Here is a 16,954-nt window from a genome sequence, read left to right on the forward strand (position 1 = left end):
GCTTCCATATTCACTCGCACACTCACCTCACTCTCCCATCAGATTTTGAAATTCCTTCCACATCCTTTCCCCAGCATTTTGCTGTCACTCCGCTTTATCTCCGTAGTTTCCAAGAATGGTTTTTCAGAGCAGTATTCCCCCCTCCTCTTAATTCACTTCAAGCCTTTAAAAGAAGAAACATTTCCTTGGACTTTCCCCCTCCCCTCCCCTGGCAGGCTAATTGGTCTGTTCTTATTGGTCAGTTTCACACTAGGCATGTTTTTTGAAGTAGGAGATTAGGAAAGTCATTACCTTTGTCTGACTCATTTGCTTGGTTGGTTAAGATGCTGAGCTAGTGCAGCAAGTTTGATTCTTCTTTGGGGCAATTTTGTATTTGGAAAAAAAAGTTTCCTTTTAAATTGACTCTGGCCACAAACATTTTAAACATGAGAATAATGCTGCAGGAACCTACTTTGTGGCAGTAAAAAGGTAAAGGTAGCCCCCTGTTCAGTAGCAGCTTTAAAAAAAAAAGTCGGGTCTATCTTAACATCTCTTCACCTTTTGTCATCTGCATTCTAAATAACAATGGGGGCAATTCAGGCTGCAAAGCACTGTCATCTCCACCTCCCCCCTCTCTCCCTAAATTCTTAAAGCAGTGTCTGCCAATGTGCTTTTTTTTCTTCAGCAAACTTTTTGACTACTGAAAGGGGGGGGCAGGACAGTAATGGCAATCCCACAGTAAATTCAGCTGGAAAAATCTCCTGTTTCAAAAGGCATGCCCAGTGTGAAACTAACAAATCAGGAGAAACCAATCCCAGAACACTATGCAGGTTTTCTCATTGGTATGTAAAATATATATACCGCAGTTCTCAATAGAAATTGGAGAGAGAGAGAGAAAAATGTAGAATGTAGGCACAGCATTCAAAGTAAACCCCAACCAGCTCAACTTCAGTGAAAGAAGTAAGCTGTGTATGCAGAATGGATCATTATGGCAAAACACTTCTCTCCTGCCTATTGATTGCTCCCCTGCAAATCGACCCTGTTTCTGCATTACCTTTGACCATAACATGCTGATTACTTTTGCCTCCCCCCCTTCCTATTTCTTCTCTTTCAAACTGACAATGGAGGAAACGTTGTGAGGATGGAAAGCGGACCACACTAGCAGACTTACCATGTTGCATCACAATAGTTCAGACCTGGGGTTGCCAGGTCCGATCTTGTCCCTGGTGGGGGGATTTGAGGAGCATTCCGGGAGGGGGTGCAGAGTGGTGTCATCATGTCCCAGATGCAGCTTGTGCACACCCCTGCTTTTTCCCAACCATTTAAAGGGAACCTTCCCTTTAAATGGTTGGTGGGGGGTGGGGAAGCAGGGGTCACCGGTTTCTGCTTTGCAAGAAGTGAATTCATCTCTTGCATGGCAGGAGTCAGCAACCCCCACTTGGGAAGAGAAGGCACTGCAGGCTCCTTCCCTGCAAGAGATGAAATTGCCTCTTGCAAAGCAAGAGCCAGTGGTACCCACTGTTTTTAAGCAGGGCCCCATATGACTGCTGGAGGCAGGGCTTCCCCCACTGGCTAACTGATTGGAATCAGGGGAACCCTAAAAACTGGGGAACCCCCACCACAGCCTGGAGAGTGGCATCCCAAGTTCTACTCTGTTAAGGAGGTAGACTACTATCTGCATAGTCTTGGAAATCACTATAGGGATGTACAGTTGGATGGTAACTAATCAAAACCTGAACCAAACATACCTTGTTCTTTTTTTTACCATTTTTGTAACTGAGTGTGGCATATTGGTTAGAGTGACAGATTTGGATCTGGGAGACCCCTGTCTGAATCCCCTCTGTATTGTGGAAGCTCAACGGCTGACCTTGGGCCAGTTACTGTCTCGGAGCCTAGTCTAGCTAACTGGTTTGTTATTATGAGGATTATGTGGTGGATAATGTTGTAAACTCCTTAAAAAAAATAGAGAGCCCCATGGCATAGAGTGGTAAGTTGCAATACTGCAGTCCAAGCTCTGCTCACGAACTGAGTTTGATCCTGGTGGAAGCTGGGTTCAGGTAGCCGGCTCACGGTTGATTCAGCCTTCCATCCTTCCGAGGTCGGTAAAATGAGTACCCATTTTGCTGGGGGTAAAGTGGAGATGACTGGGGAAGGCAATGGCAAACCACCCCCCAAAAAGTATGCTGTGAAAATGTCATGATGCGACGTCACCCCAGAGTCAGAAATGACTGCTGCTTGCACAGGGGACTATCTTTACCTTTAGGAGAAAAATGGCGGGTAAATAAAAATAAAATAAGTAATGACAATGAGAAAACTAATGACTCTTGGTAATGTTCAGAAACATTTGGATCTGGTTGTTAGTGTTCCACAAGACTACCTTGCTTAGAGCTGAAGAAGGCCAGAGGGAAAGGTTAAGTATGGAGAGTATATGTCTGCAACCATTGATAATGTTAACATCCAGAGGCAATAAGTACCCTCCATTCTTGCCACTTAGTGGATTGTTCTTTTAAGTCTTCGAAAAGTGTTGTTTATATGAGTTGCTGATTTGAGGGAACACCAATGCTGTGACTCTATAAACTGTTTGCTGTAATCTAAAAAAAACAGGAAACATTTTTTTTAAAAAAGGAGAGCAACAGCCACACAGTGGTGTTGTGTATAAAGGGAGAGAAAAGTGATGCAGTTAAAAAGTTAAAAAGCCAATCTGCATCAAGAAGTCAGTAGGGAAAAGCCCTAACTCATAGTTTCTTTTTCTCATCTTTCCTTTCTAAAAAGAAGAACTTAGACTGTGTTATAACATCGCATGTTTCTCTGATTTCCTGTATTGTATCTTGAGGTTGGACCTTAATAGTTGGAAGATACTTTTAATTGAAAAGTGGAGTATAAATATAATGAATAAAAATAATTTAAAAATAATTACATGGTAATTTTTGTTTATTTGATTCTAGGATTAAATCAATTATTCTCTAAATTAATAGTATTTATATTTAACATATTCTTTAAATGTCCTTTTTTCTGTTTCTTTATAGTTCAAGTATTGCTCATTTCTGGCTCTCAGAATTTATCAGAAGTATTTGAATTTAACCACTGCTCTTTACATAAAACGTAAGATGTATTTACTAATGTGTTAAGTGTGGGTTTATGAAGAGGGATGTGGTATTGTAAAGCTTCCTCAGTGTGGTGCATGTTGTGAGGTTGATTATCTGAAGTTACCACAGAGGTTTGTAGTCGTATATCTAAAGGTACTGACAAGTTAGGGCAAAACAAAACATACAGAACTGGGGAGTGAATTCTCATTGCCTGGGATAATGAGCCATCACCAGCCCCTCTGGCTAACTATTCATTGGCAAACCAGATCTCTAGCTCTACTTTGTGTTAGAAGAAGTCAGCCCTGCAAGGTTGGGCACTTGCAAGTGGGGATTCAAAAACCTGTAGTCCAAAGCAAGCCAAGATACTGGGTTTAGACTGAAGCTCCCAAACCCAGATAAGACCTCAGAATTGGAAGCTAAGCAGGGTTGACTGTGGTTAGTGCTTGGATGGGAGACTGTCCTTGAAATACCCAGTTGAGAGTTGGGGGCAAGCATATTGAGTACCTCCCTGAATATCCTCCAGGCTCCCAGTAGGGGACAGACAGTCAGTTGACGTAACTTCCAGGAGCAGAAGCACGCACACACACCAAAAATACAAAAAAAAAATAATAAAAAAAATACGCAAAATTGTATGAATATAGAAACTGTGCAAAAATAATAAAATCTTAATAACTAACCTAAGATACTATATAGGTTTTTCCACTCCTTTGACCTAGCTGTTACCTGATCAGATTGAAACACAAAATACAGGTAGTTTCAAAGGCCAAAATCTAGGGTTCCCAGCCTCCCACTGGTGGCAGGAGCTCCCCCAGTTTTGGGAACCTCAACCCACTGACATGGAGCTGGCTGGTGGGGGGTCCCCACCTCCAAAGAGCTTCACCAGCACCTGATGTGCCTGGTGCAATGACATCACCTAGAAGTGATGTTATTGTGCTGGGTACATCACGTAGGGGACGCTCTAGTATTTAGGTAAAAACTCCGTGGCACCATAGAGTTTTTTACCCAAATGGTAGAGTGTCCCCAGCACGATGTGCCTCATACCATGATGTCACTTCCGGGTGAACCATCCTCCACTGGCAGCCAGATAAGACCTGACAACCCCACCAAAATTCAACAGGCATATCCCCACCATGCAAGGCCCAACCTAGCCAAAAGTATGATCCAGAAGATGGAATGCAAGTACAAAATTTTCCTGGTCTCTGACCCTGAAGTTCCCATGATGTCATTTGCATCTGTATCCATCTCATCCCTTACCTCTCTGAACTACAAGTCATCATCACATTAGTTTTCCAGAGAAGGCCTTCTGTAACTTTCTAGGCCTAAAAGCCTTTACCAAAGATTCTGGAAGGCCAAGAAATGACTTAAGAAAAGCCAGTTTCTTGTCATTGTATGAGGACCATCAAATATTGTTTAGGTGGAGTATATGTTGACAGCCTGTTCTCTTCCTAAGGTTCCAGAGGTGGTACAAAAAAGGACATACTGCCCTCAGCTGATTATTGTTAAACACACACACACACTTTGCTGAAGGCTCAGGATGATTTTCAGCCACCATAAAAACAATAAACAATAAACCCAACAATAGAAGAAAGATGCTAGAAGTAAAATAAAAACAAAAGCTTGCAGTCCACAATAACGCTTAAGAGCAGCTCCAGCTTAAAAAAAAAACGAATTAAGAGAATTTGGTCTTCAGCTGCAGTCTAATGGGCATTACTGAAGCCGCTGAGTGAACCTTACAATTAAATGAGTTGGGGCCACTGCTGAAAATGCTTTGTCATGTGTTTTTACACAATATACCTCACATGACAGAGACACACACAAGAGAGAACTTTTTGGCACTCGACTTACTGAGAGCTAGTGCGCGGATTCTAATCTGGACATACCAGGTTTTATTCCCCACTCCTTCACATGCAGCTGCTGGGTGAACTTGGGTCAACCACAGTTCTCAAGAGCAGTTCTCTGAGAGCTCTCTCATGCTCACCTACCTCACAGGATGCCTGTTGGGAAGAGAAGGAGAGTGTAAGCTGCTCTGAGACTCTGATTGAAGAGCAGGGTATAAATCCAATGTGTTCTTTTTCCTCCTCCTTGGGAGTTGATCCACAAGTATTGGAACTGTGTTGGGCATGGCTAGTCCACAAATCAGTTCTCTCTCTGCATTTTCACAGTTGTGGAGTCAGTTTATTTTTTTGTACACATATATAATCAGGATTTTCAAAGTAAAGTGCTGTTGTCATCAGTGGAATCATTGGTGGTATCACAGTACCTCTATTTTTTGCTCATGCTTATATTGATATGATCAAAAGCAAAACCTGGTTTTTGCTTTTGCTTTTGATCTTGTTTCTGTGATTCTCTCACATATTTATATTAATATCATGGCTGCTTTTTTAAAAGAAAAATGGCACTAAAATATCAATATATTGATATATTGCTGATATACTGAGATATGCCTTTTTATTTATATCTTGCAAGAAAAGAGGTTAGTTACTTACTTTTTAAAAAATTAAAGTTAGAAATTCAGAGAATCTGTTTGACCTATTATTGCAGCAGTATATATCACCATTTTAGTGCTTTAAACAAATGAAGGCCAAACTGTAAGTCACCAGGGAAAGGGCCTCTTCGATCGCTGCCCCCCCTGGTGGAACCAACTGCCAGAGGAAGTGTGGGCCTTGCGGAATCTTGGCCTGTTCTGCAGAGCCTGCAAAACTATTTTCTTCCAGCTAACCTTCAATTAACATGGTGCCTACATTGCAGATGGAATGCCGTCATACTGGAAAAATGGAATGATACAATACTTAGATCTTAGCATCAAATGACACAAAATGCTGATTTTAATTACTGAAAGTATAATTTCATCGAATGTATTATTTTATAGGTTGTATTATTTTACTACTGTGGAGTTTTATGTTGTGAGCCGCCCTGAGCCTGCTTCGGCGGGGAGGGCGGGATATAAAATAAATAAAGCCACTTGTCTGTAGGGGAGCGGGGAGAAGAGGGTGGTTTGACATTGACAACTATCCCATCATTGAAAAGTGGGCTGGGGGTGCATGGGACTTAGAGGGACAAAGAAAACTATCAGAAAGATTACACACATGGAAAAAGCCAACTCAAAACTGGCTTCCAGAAAATATAGAGGTAAAAGTGGTCTTAAAAGAAATTTTTAATTTAATTTTTAATTTTTGGATTTATATCTTGCCCTATTCCGCAAGCGGGTTCAGGGTGTCTTACAATAGTAAAATAAAAGAGTTAAAATAATATAATAAAACAAGCATTACGAAATGAGGAGCAGCACAATAAAAAATCTTATAGACATAGGCAGGAAAACCACCCACCAGCATACGGCTGATGACTAACCACATGACATAAACACCACAATGGTGAAATACTGGGGGAAGTGATGACATTCAAAGGACACCCACTGGATTAATTAAAAACCTGGTGGAAGAGCTCTGTTTTACAAGCCCTGTGAAACCTCAATAAGTCCCTCAGGGCCTGGATCTCTAGCATGAGCTCATTCCACCATGAAGGGGCCTGGACTGAAAAGGCCCTGAGCCTTGTTGAAGCCAGCTGGGTGTCCTTAGGGATTATTTAAACAGCAAAAAGAAAGTAAAAATTAAAGACACAAAAATGCATGCAGAAATCAAGGGATAAAACTGAAGCAGAATGGGGACAGAATTGGTTTGGGGGGGGTGGAGCTTCTGGCAAAAAACAAGCCCTTTCTGTCCAAAAACCTAATTAATGTTTTGTGGCAAATAGGCACATATGAATCTAACAGGCACCCATAGATTTGTGCTTCTCCCAGGTTTTAGATTGTCCTCCTGATAACTCTATAATTATGTTAATTCTTTTTTAAAAATGAAACACAACTATTGAAGAATTGTTAATATACAAGTAACAAGCAGGCGGTGAGAACTAAATCATCAAAAGATAGACACTAATACATTGGACTATGCTTAACAATGTACATAAATGAGTTATAAAGGAAAGTAAATAAATCAGATATAAATGGTTTAAGACAATTAAAAAGTCAATAAATAACATTAATTGCCTCTAAGAAGTTACAATATTCATCATTAGTAGCTAGGAATTCTAGGAAACAAACTAGATAGCCATGAATTTGGAATCAAAATCTTCTGAATCTTTATGTTGTAGAGATTCGGTGATTTTATCTAACATGCAAAATTCTTCCACATTCCTGAGCCTATTCGAGATGGTAAGAGGATTAGAGGATTTCCAGGATTTGACGATAGTAAGTCTAGCAGCAGCACATAGGTATGTGTACATTCATTTTTGATATATTTCTAGATGCTCAGAATGTGGAGATTCTGGCTGCACCTGGAATGCCAGAGAACAAATATGTGTCTCATCTGATGTGACTTGCAAACGAAAGGTAAGATTCTGCTTTTTGTGGAATTAAAAGCACTGTGCACAACTATTTATTTGATGAACACTTGGGGGTTTTTTAGGAGAATTGACATAAGACAATATTTTAACTTTTTCAGATTGCTTGTGCTGGGCTTATCAATGCCTCGGATGACAAATATTCTACACAAATATTACAGGTCAGCTAATGTTCTGAAATTGATATGAATTATACAAGGATTGTAGTGGGGGGGAGACACATCCATGTCTCTGTTTTCCTTAGTAATTGTCTTTCATCTGTAGCACCATCTACTTTGCCTTATCCATCCCATCATGAAGGTGAGAGTAAGAAAGCTCAGCTAGAAGAACACTGAGCAGGCTTCAAAGTGGGTTCGGGAATGTTATTTACCACTTCTCTTTGCTATTCTCCCCAGGTCATCCTTGGGTTTGTTTGTTTGTACCTGCTACTTCCCTTGAGCACATTTCTTTTCCCTGTATCCCTGGTCTGCACCTCCATTCTCCACTATTATTTCTGCTTCTGAAGATAAGATCTAAAATGTTTCTTCCCTTGCCCTAGCATTTGCCAGACCGTGGTTGTCCTGCACCTTGTAAGAAGAATAATGTTTGTAAGGGAAATTATGAACATAAGAACATAAGAGAAGCCATGTTGGTTCAGGCCAATGGCCCTTCCAGTCCAACACTCTGTCACACAGAAGCAAAAAAACAGGTGCCATCAGGAGGTCCACCAATGGGGCTGGGACACTTAGAAGCCTTCCACTGTTGCCCGCCTCAAGCACCAAGAATACAGAGCATCATTTGCCCCAGACAGAGAGTTTGGAAGAAGAACAGGATAAGAACATAAGAGAAGCCATGTTGGATCAGACCAATGGTCCATCCAATCCAACACTCTGTCACACAGTGGCTAAAATACAGGCACCATCAGGAGGTCCAACAGTGGAGACTGGACACTAGAAGCCCTCCCACTGTTGCTTCCTCCCCAAGCACCAAGAATACAGAGCATCACTGCCCCAGACAGTTCCAACAATATGCTGTGGCTAATAGTCATTGATGGACCTCTGCTACGTATGTTTATCCAATCCCCTCTTGAAGCTGTCTATTCTGGCAGCTGTCGCCACCTCCTGTGGCAGTGAATTCCATGTGTTAATCACCCCTTGGGTGAAGAAGTACTTCCTTTTATCAGTTCCAACCTGACTGCTCAGCAATTTCATTTAATGTCCTCGTACTGTGAGAAAGGGAGAAAAGTACTTCTTTCTCTGCCTTTTCTATCCCATGCATAAACCTCTATCATGTCACCCCTCAGTCGACATTTCTCCAAGCTAAAGAGTCCCAAGCGTTTTAACCTTTCTTCATAGGGAAAGTGTCCCAACCCTTTAATCTTTCTAGTTGCCCTTTTCTGTACTTTTTCCAAAGCTCTTTTTTGAGGTGCGGTGACCAGAACTGTACACAGTACTCCAAATGAGGCCGTACCATCAATTTATACAGGGGCATTATGATACTGACTGATTTATTTTCATTTCATTTCCTAATAATTCCCAGCACGGCATTGGCCTTTTTTATTGCAGTCACACAATGTCTTGACATTTTAATTGAGTTATCTACCACGACCCCAAGATCTCTCTCTTGGTCCATCTCCTCAAGTTTACACACCACATAAACTTGTACTTATAATTAGGATTTTTTGCCCCAATGTGCATTACTTTTCATTTGGCTACGTTTAACCTCATTTGCCACATTGATGCCCACTTGCCCAGCCTCAAGAAAACCCTTTGGAGTGCCTCACAATCCTCCCTGGTTCTCACCATCCTGAACAATTTAGTGTCATCCACAAACTTAGCCACTTCACTGCTTACTCTCAACTCCAAATCATTAATGAACAAGTTAAAAGCATTGGACCTAGTACTGAGCCTGTGGTACCCCACTGCTTACCACCCTCCACTGAGAAGATTGCCTATTTATATTCACTCTCTGTTTCCTATTAGAGCCCCGTGGTGCAGAGTGTTAAAGCTGCAGTACTGCAGTCCTAAGCTCTGCTCACGACCTGAGTTCGATCCCCGGCAGTAGCTGGGTTTTCAGGTAGCCGGTTCGAGGTTGGCTCAGCTTTCCATCCTTCTGAGGTCGGTAAAATGAGTATGAAAGTGTAGATGACTGGGGAAGGCAATGGCAAACCACCCTGTAAAAAGTCTGCCATGAAAACCTTTGGAAAGCAACGTCACCTCAGAGTCAGAAATGACTGGTGCTTGCACAGGGGACCTTTCCTTCCTTTCCTTCTGTTTCCTATTAATTAGCCACCTTTTGTTCCATAAGAGGACTTGTCCTTTTATCCCATGACTCTCGAGCTTACTAAGGAGCCTTTGATGATGAACTTTATCAAAAGCTTTCTGGAAGTCAAGGTAAACATCTATTGGGTCCCCTTTGTCCACATGTTTGTTCACCCCCTCAAAAAACTGTAACAGGTTAGTGAGACAAGATCATCCCTTACAGAACCCATCCCTTACAGAACCCAATAACTTTTGTTCATCGACATGCCTACTCATTCTCTCTTTAATAACGGTTTCCACTAACTTTCCCGGTTTCAAAGAGTGTTCCAAATTTTCTGTCTTTTATTCATTATTGTTCTACTCTGCCTTTCTTTCAAGAACTTCAGGACAAGTATTGTCTTCTCCCACAATTAACTTATAATAAAGTCATTAGCATCCAAATGTAAACCAACACTTCAGTAAGCAGCGGCAGTAATACAAAACAGTCAACACTCAATAAGTTAAAAAAAAGTATATGTCAGAAACTTACCTATTGCCAAAAAAACATCTCCACCAGATTTTTAAAATGTTAGATTAGCCAGCAGGTGAACAGATGCTGGGAGGCGCCACAACAGGGAAAGCCCTGAATCAGGTAGCCATTTTCCTTCCATCAAAAGGGATTTCCATTTGCCCTATGGATCCTTGTAGGCAGGCCCATATCCAGAAAATTTTAAGGGTGGCATTGGGGAAAGGGGAGGAGCCCCAGACATCACAAAAATAAAAAAAAAACTCATGCACTTTGTGGTATAATTAAAGTAGGGAGGGGCAGGTTGCAAAAAATGAAGGTATCTCTGAAGGGGGGTGGTATTGCATCACTTTGCCTTCTGTGAGTGGAGGCAATGCTGCTGGTGCTTCAGCTGAGCCAGCCTCTCTCACTCCCTCTCCAGGCTGATGAAGTCCAGCTGCACCCACCATGGGAGTTGCTGCCTGAAACCACCTTGCCTGCTCTGTTTGCTGATTCTTCACCTTTTCCCCCTGCTCATGGAGGCCTTCCACCCCACCCCTGCAACCTGTCTGCTGCTAGGAAAGGGGGCTGGAGGAAAGGGTGTGTCAGGCTCTGACTGACCAGCTGTGGAGGGGCAGCAGGAGTTATGCAGCAACAGGGTGAGGGGGTGAGCGAGTGCCAACATGTTAACCGGTTTTGGGGGCAATGCCCCCTTCTTCCAGATACCAATTACCAGGCTGGAGACATGTTGTTCAGAGAAAAGCAGCTTTATTTGCACTTCTGCAGAAAATGGAGAGAACGGGCAAAAGGAACACCATTTTCTACCTGATTTAGCCAAGCCCCCAGCCTCTTAAAGCTTTACCGACGTAATCTCTACCTCACCCTGTGGCAAACTGCCCTTGGTCGCAGGGTTCACAGTCTACCTCGACCGACCGTGTGAGGCTGGGGGGGTGGATTTAGACATACAAGAAAGATCAAGTTTCTCAGAAATAGAAAGTTATCATATTGCTTAGCAACATCTTTCCCTAATCTACTCAACAAAACAATAGAATATTCACAGCAGCTCGCCCTTGGACATATCTTATCCTTCATGCTACATGCCATAAATTGTAACTCATGAAAACTTTCCCTATTCTGAATGTTATCTTATTATTTGCTGAGAGAGACACATGCTGTTTAAAAAACTAAAAGGCAGAATACAGAAGGAGGGGGTCTCTATCTCGGAGTCTGAAAGTTGAAGGTTAAACACAGCAGAAAATATCCTGGCCACAGCTAACTGCTAACTGCTAGAAACTAGAAAAAGGTGGGGGCTTTCTGGGTTTTATACTTCTCCTTTTATTGAATTAATAAACATTAATTATTTATTCTATCAAACACACCCTGGAAACTGAGCACTGCAGAGCTTGCATTCACTGCAGTTTCAGCTGGCAGTCACTCTGTGTTTGGGGCAGTGGGGAGTCCTCCAGGCAGGCTAGAGAGCAGCGGAAGGCTGACCAAATGGTAACTCAGGGCTGATGTTGGAGGGCCTTGGTGGTAGTAAGTTGGGAGGCCAGGCCCTGAGAGGCCCCACGGTAGCTGTGGGCCTGCTTGTAGGGTCCTTTGTTATATTTAAATCTCATCAAATTAATGTTTATATTTTACATGTGAAGTAGTGCATATTATATACTTCAAAGGGCTTCTCAAGGAACTGGATCCTTTTTGTGTATTTTTAGGTATCCAAATTGAACTCATTACTAAAGCTTCTAGTTGACAAGACATTACTGAACATATCTGTTTCCTTGTTCTCTTCCTCTCAATCTCAACCAGATTTCCTTCTTTTGATAATCTTAATGGACAGTTCGGCATGTGTGGATGGTGAGGTTGTTAAAGCATTGAGATCAGTTCTTATGTTATGAGAAGTGAAAAATCAGAAGCAGCAATTGGTGCTATACGTTGCCTTCTTTGAATGAAACAGTCATCATACCTCTTGCATGGGCTTTTGTCCCTCAGAACTTAAATTGTTCTTGGAGAACTTATTTCCATAGTTGCTACATTATTTGTTACAGAGAACTATCATACTAGATCCTTTGAGCTGACTATGCCTCTGTTGGTCTTCTGCGTTTAGTCAGAGAGGTTCCTGAAGACGCAAAGAAATCCAGTCTTGTACACAGCTGCGATTAGACTAGCTATATACATTTATTTACAACTATAATACAGACTAGCAAAATGCTCCGCACACAATTCACCATCCAACCTCCAACAAGTAGCAGAGTACTACTGTACATTTATACATGTCCTCTAGGTAAGTGACCAATCAGGTGTAGTGCTGAGTCATGGTCACATCACTCTGGCTGATGCAATCTGGCTGTGTTCCAGATGCCCCTGTCAGCCAGATCATAATAATAATAATAATATAATAACTTTTATTTCTATCCCGCCCTCCCCGCCTAGGCGGCTCAGGGCGGCTAACAACAACTTACACATTAACATAAATAATAAACTTTAAATTTAACAATTAAAATTAAACATAAAAACCAGTCAGTTAAATTAAAATACATGATTTTCATTAGACTAAATATATATGAGTATATCTGGCAGCGATAGAGCTGTTATGGCGCTGGTTCTGCCAGTTTAGATAGTCTTATGGATGGCGGTTCTTACACCAAGCAACTCAGCAGTCAGTGTCATTATAGGCTTGCCTAAAAAGGGCGGTCTTGCAGGCCCTGCGGAACTGGCCGAGGTCCCGCAGGGCCCGCACCTCCTCCGGAAGCTGGTTCCACAATGCCGGTGCAGCCGCTGAAAAGGCCCGTACTCTAGTATGTTGGAGTTTGACCTCTCTCGGCCCAGGGATGGTCATTTTGTTTTTACCCACTGACCTCAGTGCCCTCTGGGGTTCATATGGGGAGAGACGGTCCCTTAGGTAGGCTGGTCCTCGGCCATATAGGGCTTTAAAGGTGATAACCAACACTTTGTACTGGACTCGGTAGATAATTGGTAGCCAGTGCAGTCCGCGCAGCCCCGGCCATATGTGCTCCCATTTCGAGAGCCCTAACAATAGCCTGGCCGACGCGTTCTGCACCAGCTGTAACTTCCGAGTCCGGCACAGAGGTAGCCCCAAGTAGAGGGCATTACAGTAGTCCAATCTTGAGGTGACCGTTGCATGGATCACTGTTGCGAGGTCCCGGCGCTCCAGGAAGGGGGCCAACTGCCTTGCCCGCTTCAGATGGAAGAATGCTGACTTGGCAGTGGCTGCTATCTGGGCCTCCATTGATAATGAAGGCTCCAGTAAAACACCCAGACTTTTTACCTGGCGCGCTGGTTCCAATGGTGCGCCATCGAAAGTTGGGAGAGCTATTTCCCCTCCCCGAGCGCCACGACCCACACAAAGGACCTCTGTCTTCGCTGGATTCAACTTCAACCCACTCAATCTGAGCCACGTCGCCACAGCCTGTAAGGCCCGATCCAGGTTCCCCGGGGCGGAGCCAGGCCGGCCATCCATTAGCAGATAGAGCTGGGTGTCATCCGCATATTGATGGCAACCCAGCCCAAACCTCCGGACAATCTGGGCAAGGGGGCGCATGTAGATGTTGAACAACATTGGGGAGAGAACTGCTCCCTGAGGCACCCCACAATCAAGTGTGCGCCTCTGGGATCGCTCACCCCCAATGGCCACCCTTTGTCCCCGATCAGAGAGGAAGGAGGAAAGCCATTGTAAGGCCAACCCCCCAACCCCTATGTCGGCGAGGCGGCGCTTTAGCAACTGGTGGTCGACTGTATCAAATGCCGCCGACAGGTCTAATAACATCAGTACCGCAGCGCCGCCCCGATCCAGATGCCGCTGGAGGTCATCTACCAAGGCGACCAGCACTGTCTCCGTCCCATGGCCCGGTCGGAACCCAGACTGGCACGGGTCAAGAACGGAAGCGTCATCTAGGAACCTCTGTAGCTGCAACGCCACTGCCCTCTCAATAATTTTACCTAGAAATGGTAAGTTAGACACCGGACGGTAGTTTGCCAATTCGGCCGGGTCTGCTGTACTTTTTTTTAAGAGAGGGCGAACCAACGCCTCTTTCAAAGGCGTTGGGAAGTGCCCCTCTACGAGGGATCTATTTATGATGTCCCGTAAAGGACATCTAAGCTCCCTCTGGCAAGATTTAATCAGCCAAGAGGGGCAAGGATCCAAATCGCATGTTGTTGGGCGAGCAGCGGAGAGGATCCCATCGATTTCCTCCAGGTTGAGCGGATCGAAGTGATCCAGGGCCAAGCCCGAAGACAGGCACGGAGCCTCAATTTCACTCACTGTTTCCAAGGTGGTAGGCAGGTCTTGGCGGAGCAGTGAGATTTTATCCGCAAAATATTTCGCAAATGCCTCACAGCCGATCTCCAATTCCCTAATGTTTGGTTTGCCTTGTGGCAATGTTATAAGATCCCCAATTATTCTAAACAATTGTGCTGGGCGCGAATCTGCGGATGCAATCTTGGTTGCAAAGTAGTTTTTCTTTGCAACCTTGACTGCCATCTCATAAGACTTCATAAACGTTCTGTAGGATGTTCTCATTGCTTCGTCCCGAGTATGTCTCCACTGCCTCTCTAGTCGTCTGAGCCCTTGTTTGAGCTGGCGCAGTTCTGAGGTGTACCATGGCGCCAGTCTCGTACGAGGGCGCAGAGGGCGCCGGGGTGCTATTTCGTCGATGGCCCTGGTTAGTCGGTCTTGCCAGATTTCCACAAGGCCATCGAGGGAATTGCTAGTGGGCCAAGGATCCCCCAGGGCCGTTTGGAACCGTTCCGGGTCCATCAGGCCCCGGGGGCGAGCCAAAATAGGCTCTCCGCCCATACAGGGTTGGTGTGGCGTCCCCACACGGGCCTTAAGGGCTAGGTGATCCGACCATGGTACCGCTTCTACCGCGATATCGCTCACCGAAATCCCGGACGCAAAGATCAGGTCTAGTGTGTGACCAGCTTGATGCGTGGGAGTCGTAACAAGTTGAGAGAGCCCCAGTGTCGCCATGGAAGACACTAGGTCCATCGCCTGAGTGGAGGCCGTGTCATCGGCGTGGACGTTGAAGTCACCCAGGACCATAAGCCTCGGGAACCTCAACGCCCAGCCCGCCACTGCCTCCAATAGTGATGGTAAGGCGCTGGTTGGTGCGTTAGGCGGACGGTACACCAACCAGACTGCCAACCCCTCTCCGGCATCCCACGCCAAACCGGCACATTCAATACCATCAATCCTTGGGTCCGGGAGGGCCCGAAAGGAGTAATCCTCCCGTATGAGTAGCGCCACTCCTCCCCCCCGCCCGCTAATCCGTGATTGGTGGAAGACCGAGTATCCCGGGGGGGACATTTGGGAGAGTGCTACTGTCTCCCCGTCCCTCACCCAGGTCTCGGTCACGCAAGCCAGGTCCACATCCTGCTGGAGCAAAAACTCCCTCAGGATCGCGGTCTTGTTGTTTATGGACCTGGCGTTGCATAACACCAATGACAGAGGCGAGCAATTCCTCTTGGTCCCACTACCTGCCACCGTTGGGATGGGAAGTAGACTGGAAGGCGACCGAGCCCCTTTTTGTCTCTGTCTCCTTCCTTTATATAACTGTCTACTCCCACCGTCATACCTTCCCCTCCCCAGGAGCACTGGAATCCCTTGGCCGGACATTGCGGCTGCACTAAGTAGAATTCTCAGATCTTCCTCACCGATTGTCCCCGGTCTGTCGTTTTAGCTGTCCTCTTACTAACCCCTCTGACTCCAACCGCAAGACCCACTTCCTATATCTTAAATTAATTAATTTAATTGTCCTCCCCCAATCTATTCATCAATTGTTATGAAATCTTCTATAAATTTATTCTTCCCAGCATCAGTAAAATATCCTCCCTCTCATCCCCTCACTGTTAATGCGCTGAGCGTCAATAACTGCTTTCCAATATATATAAATATATATTATAAATCTAAATTACAATTGATTGAACTAAATTCCTTAATAAATTAATTAACAGTGAATTATATCAATTTCTACTAGTGATCAAGCCGTTGGTCAGTCATTGGGTATAGATTGCACATTGTCCGTTCTTCACCTAATTTATTAGGCTTAGTTGTTTTTAAAGTGCAAATGCAGATGTTATTAGGCTTAGTTGTTTTTAAAGTGCAGATGCAGATGTTATTAGGCTTAGTTGTTTTTAAAGTGCAAATGCAGATGTTACAGTCTAGGGGGGAGATGGGGGAGACAGGCTCTTCTATGGTCTTCCACATTGATCCGTTGCTCTTAACTCCTTCAGGAAGTTGTGTGCAACTGAGCTCCCCTGAGCCCCGTGTAGGGCTTCTCTGTTGGGGCTGCCCAGGTCGCCAGCCAGTTGTATTATGTGGCGGTTTTGATGTTCAGTCGAAGGGAGGGGGGGAGGGCAGGGCGGTTGATAAAGAAGAGGGGGGGCCAGTGGGGGGTCGGAGGTAGAGGCTAGAGAACGCCCTCCTAATCTCCGTCTCGTTTCCATCTCGGGGTGACCCGCTGTTTGGTCGCTGCTCCCCGCGCGTTCCCCACGCGCCGCTCCGCTGTTCTCCAGCCCCCGCGACTCGCTCACAGCGCTCTCGGCTGCCTTCGCCTTCCGCCCCCAGCGTCTCCCGAGCAAGCTCTCCTCACTCGGTTCTTCTGCTCCCCGGCCCCCGCAGCACGCTCGTGGCGCCCTGAGTCGGTGCCCTCCGTCACCCTCACTCTCAGCCCCCGACTTCTCACCAGGGCGAGTTCTCCGCGTACAGTTCTGCTGTTTCCTAACCCCCGCGGCTCGTCCGTAGCTCTTTCGGC

General features: G+C 44.8%; 1 protein-coding gene across 1 annotated transcript in view; it reads left to right on the forward strand.

The window, feature by feature from the left end:
- Nucleotides 1-16,954, forward strand: part of PLXNC1 (plexin C1) — a 120,850-nt gene that overhangs the window by 26,647 nt on the left and 77,249 nt on the right. Inside the window, exons 7-9 of the mRNA XM_060244421.1 lie at nt 3,006-3,081; nt 7,365-7,449; nt 7,562-7,621. Coding sequence (XP_060100404.1) covers nt 3,006-3,081; nt 7,365-7,449; nt 7,562-7,621 — 221 coding nt within the window. The remainder of the gene's footprint in view (nt 1-3,005; nt 3,082-7,364; nt 7,450-7,561; nt 7,622-16,954) is intronic.

The sequence above is a fragment of the Heteronotia binoei genome, chromosome 8, assembly GCF_032191835.1.
Source record: "Heteronotia binoei isolate CCM8104 ecotype False Entrance Well chromosome 8, APGP_CSIRO_Hbin_v1, whole genome shotgun sequence".
NCBI classification, from domain to species: domain Eukaryota; kingdom Metazoa; phylum Chordata; class Lepidosauria; order Squamata; family Gekkonidae; genus Heteronotia; species Heteronotia binoei.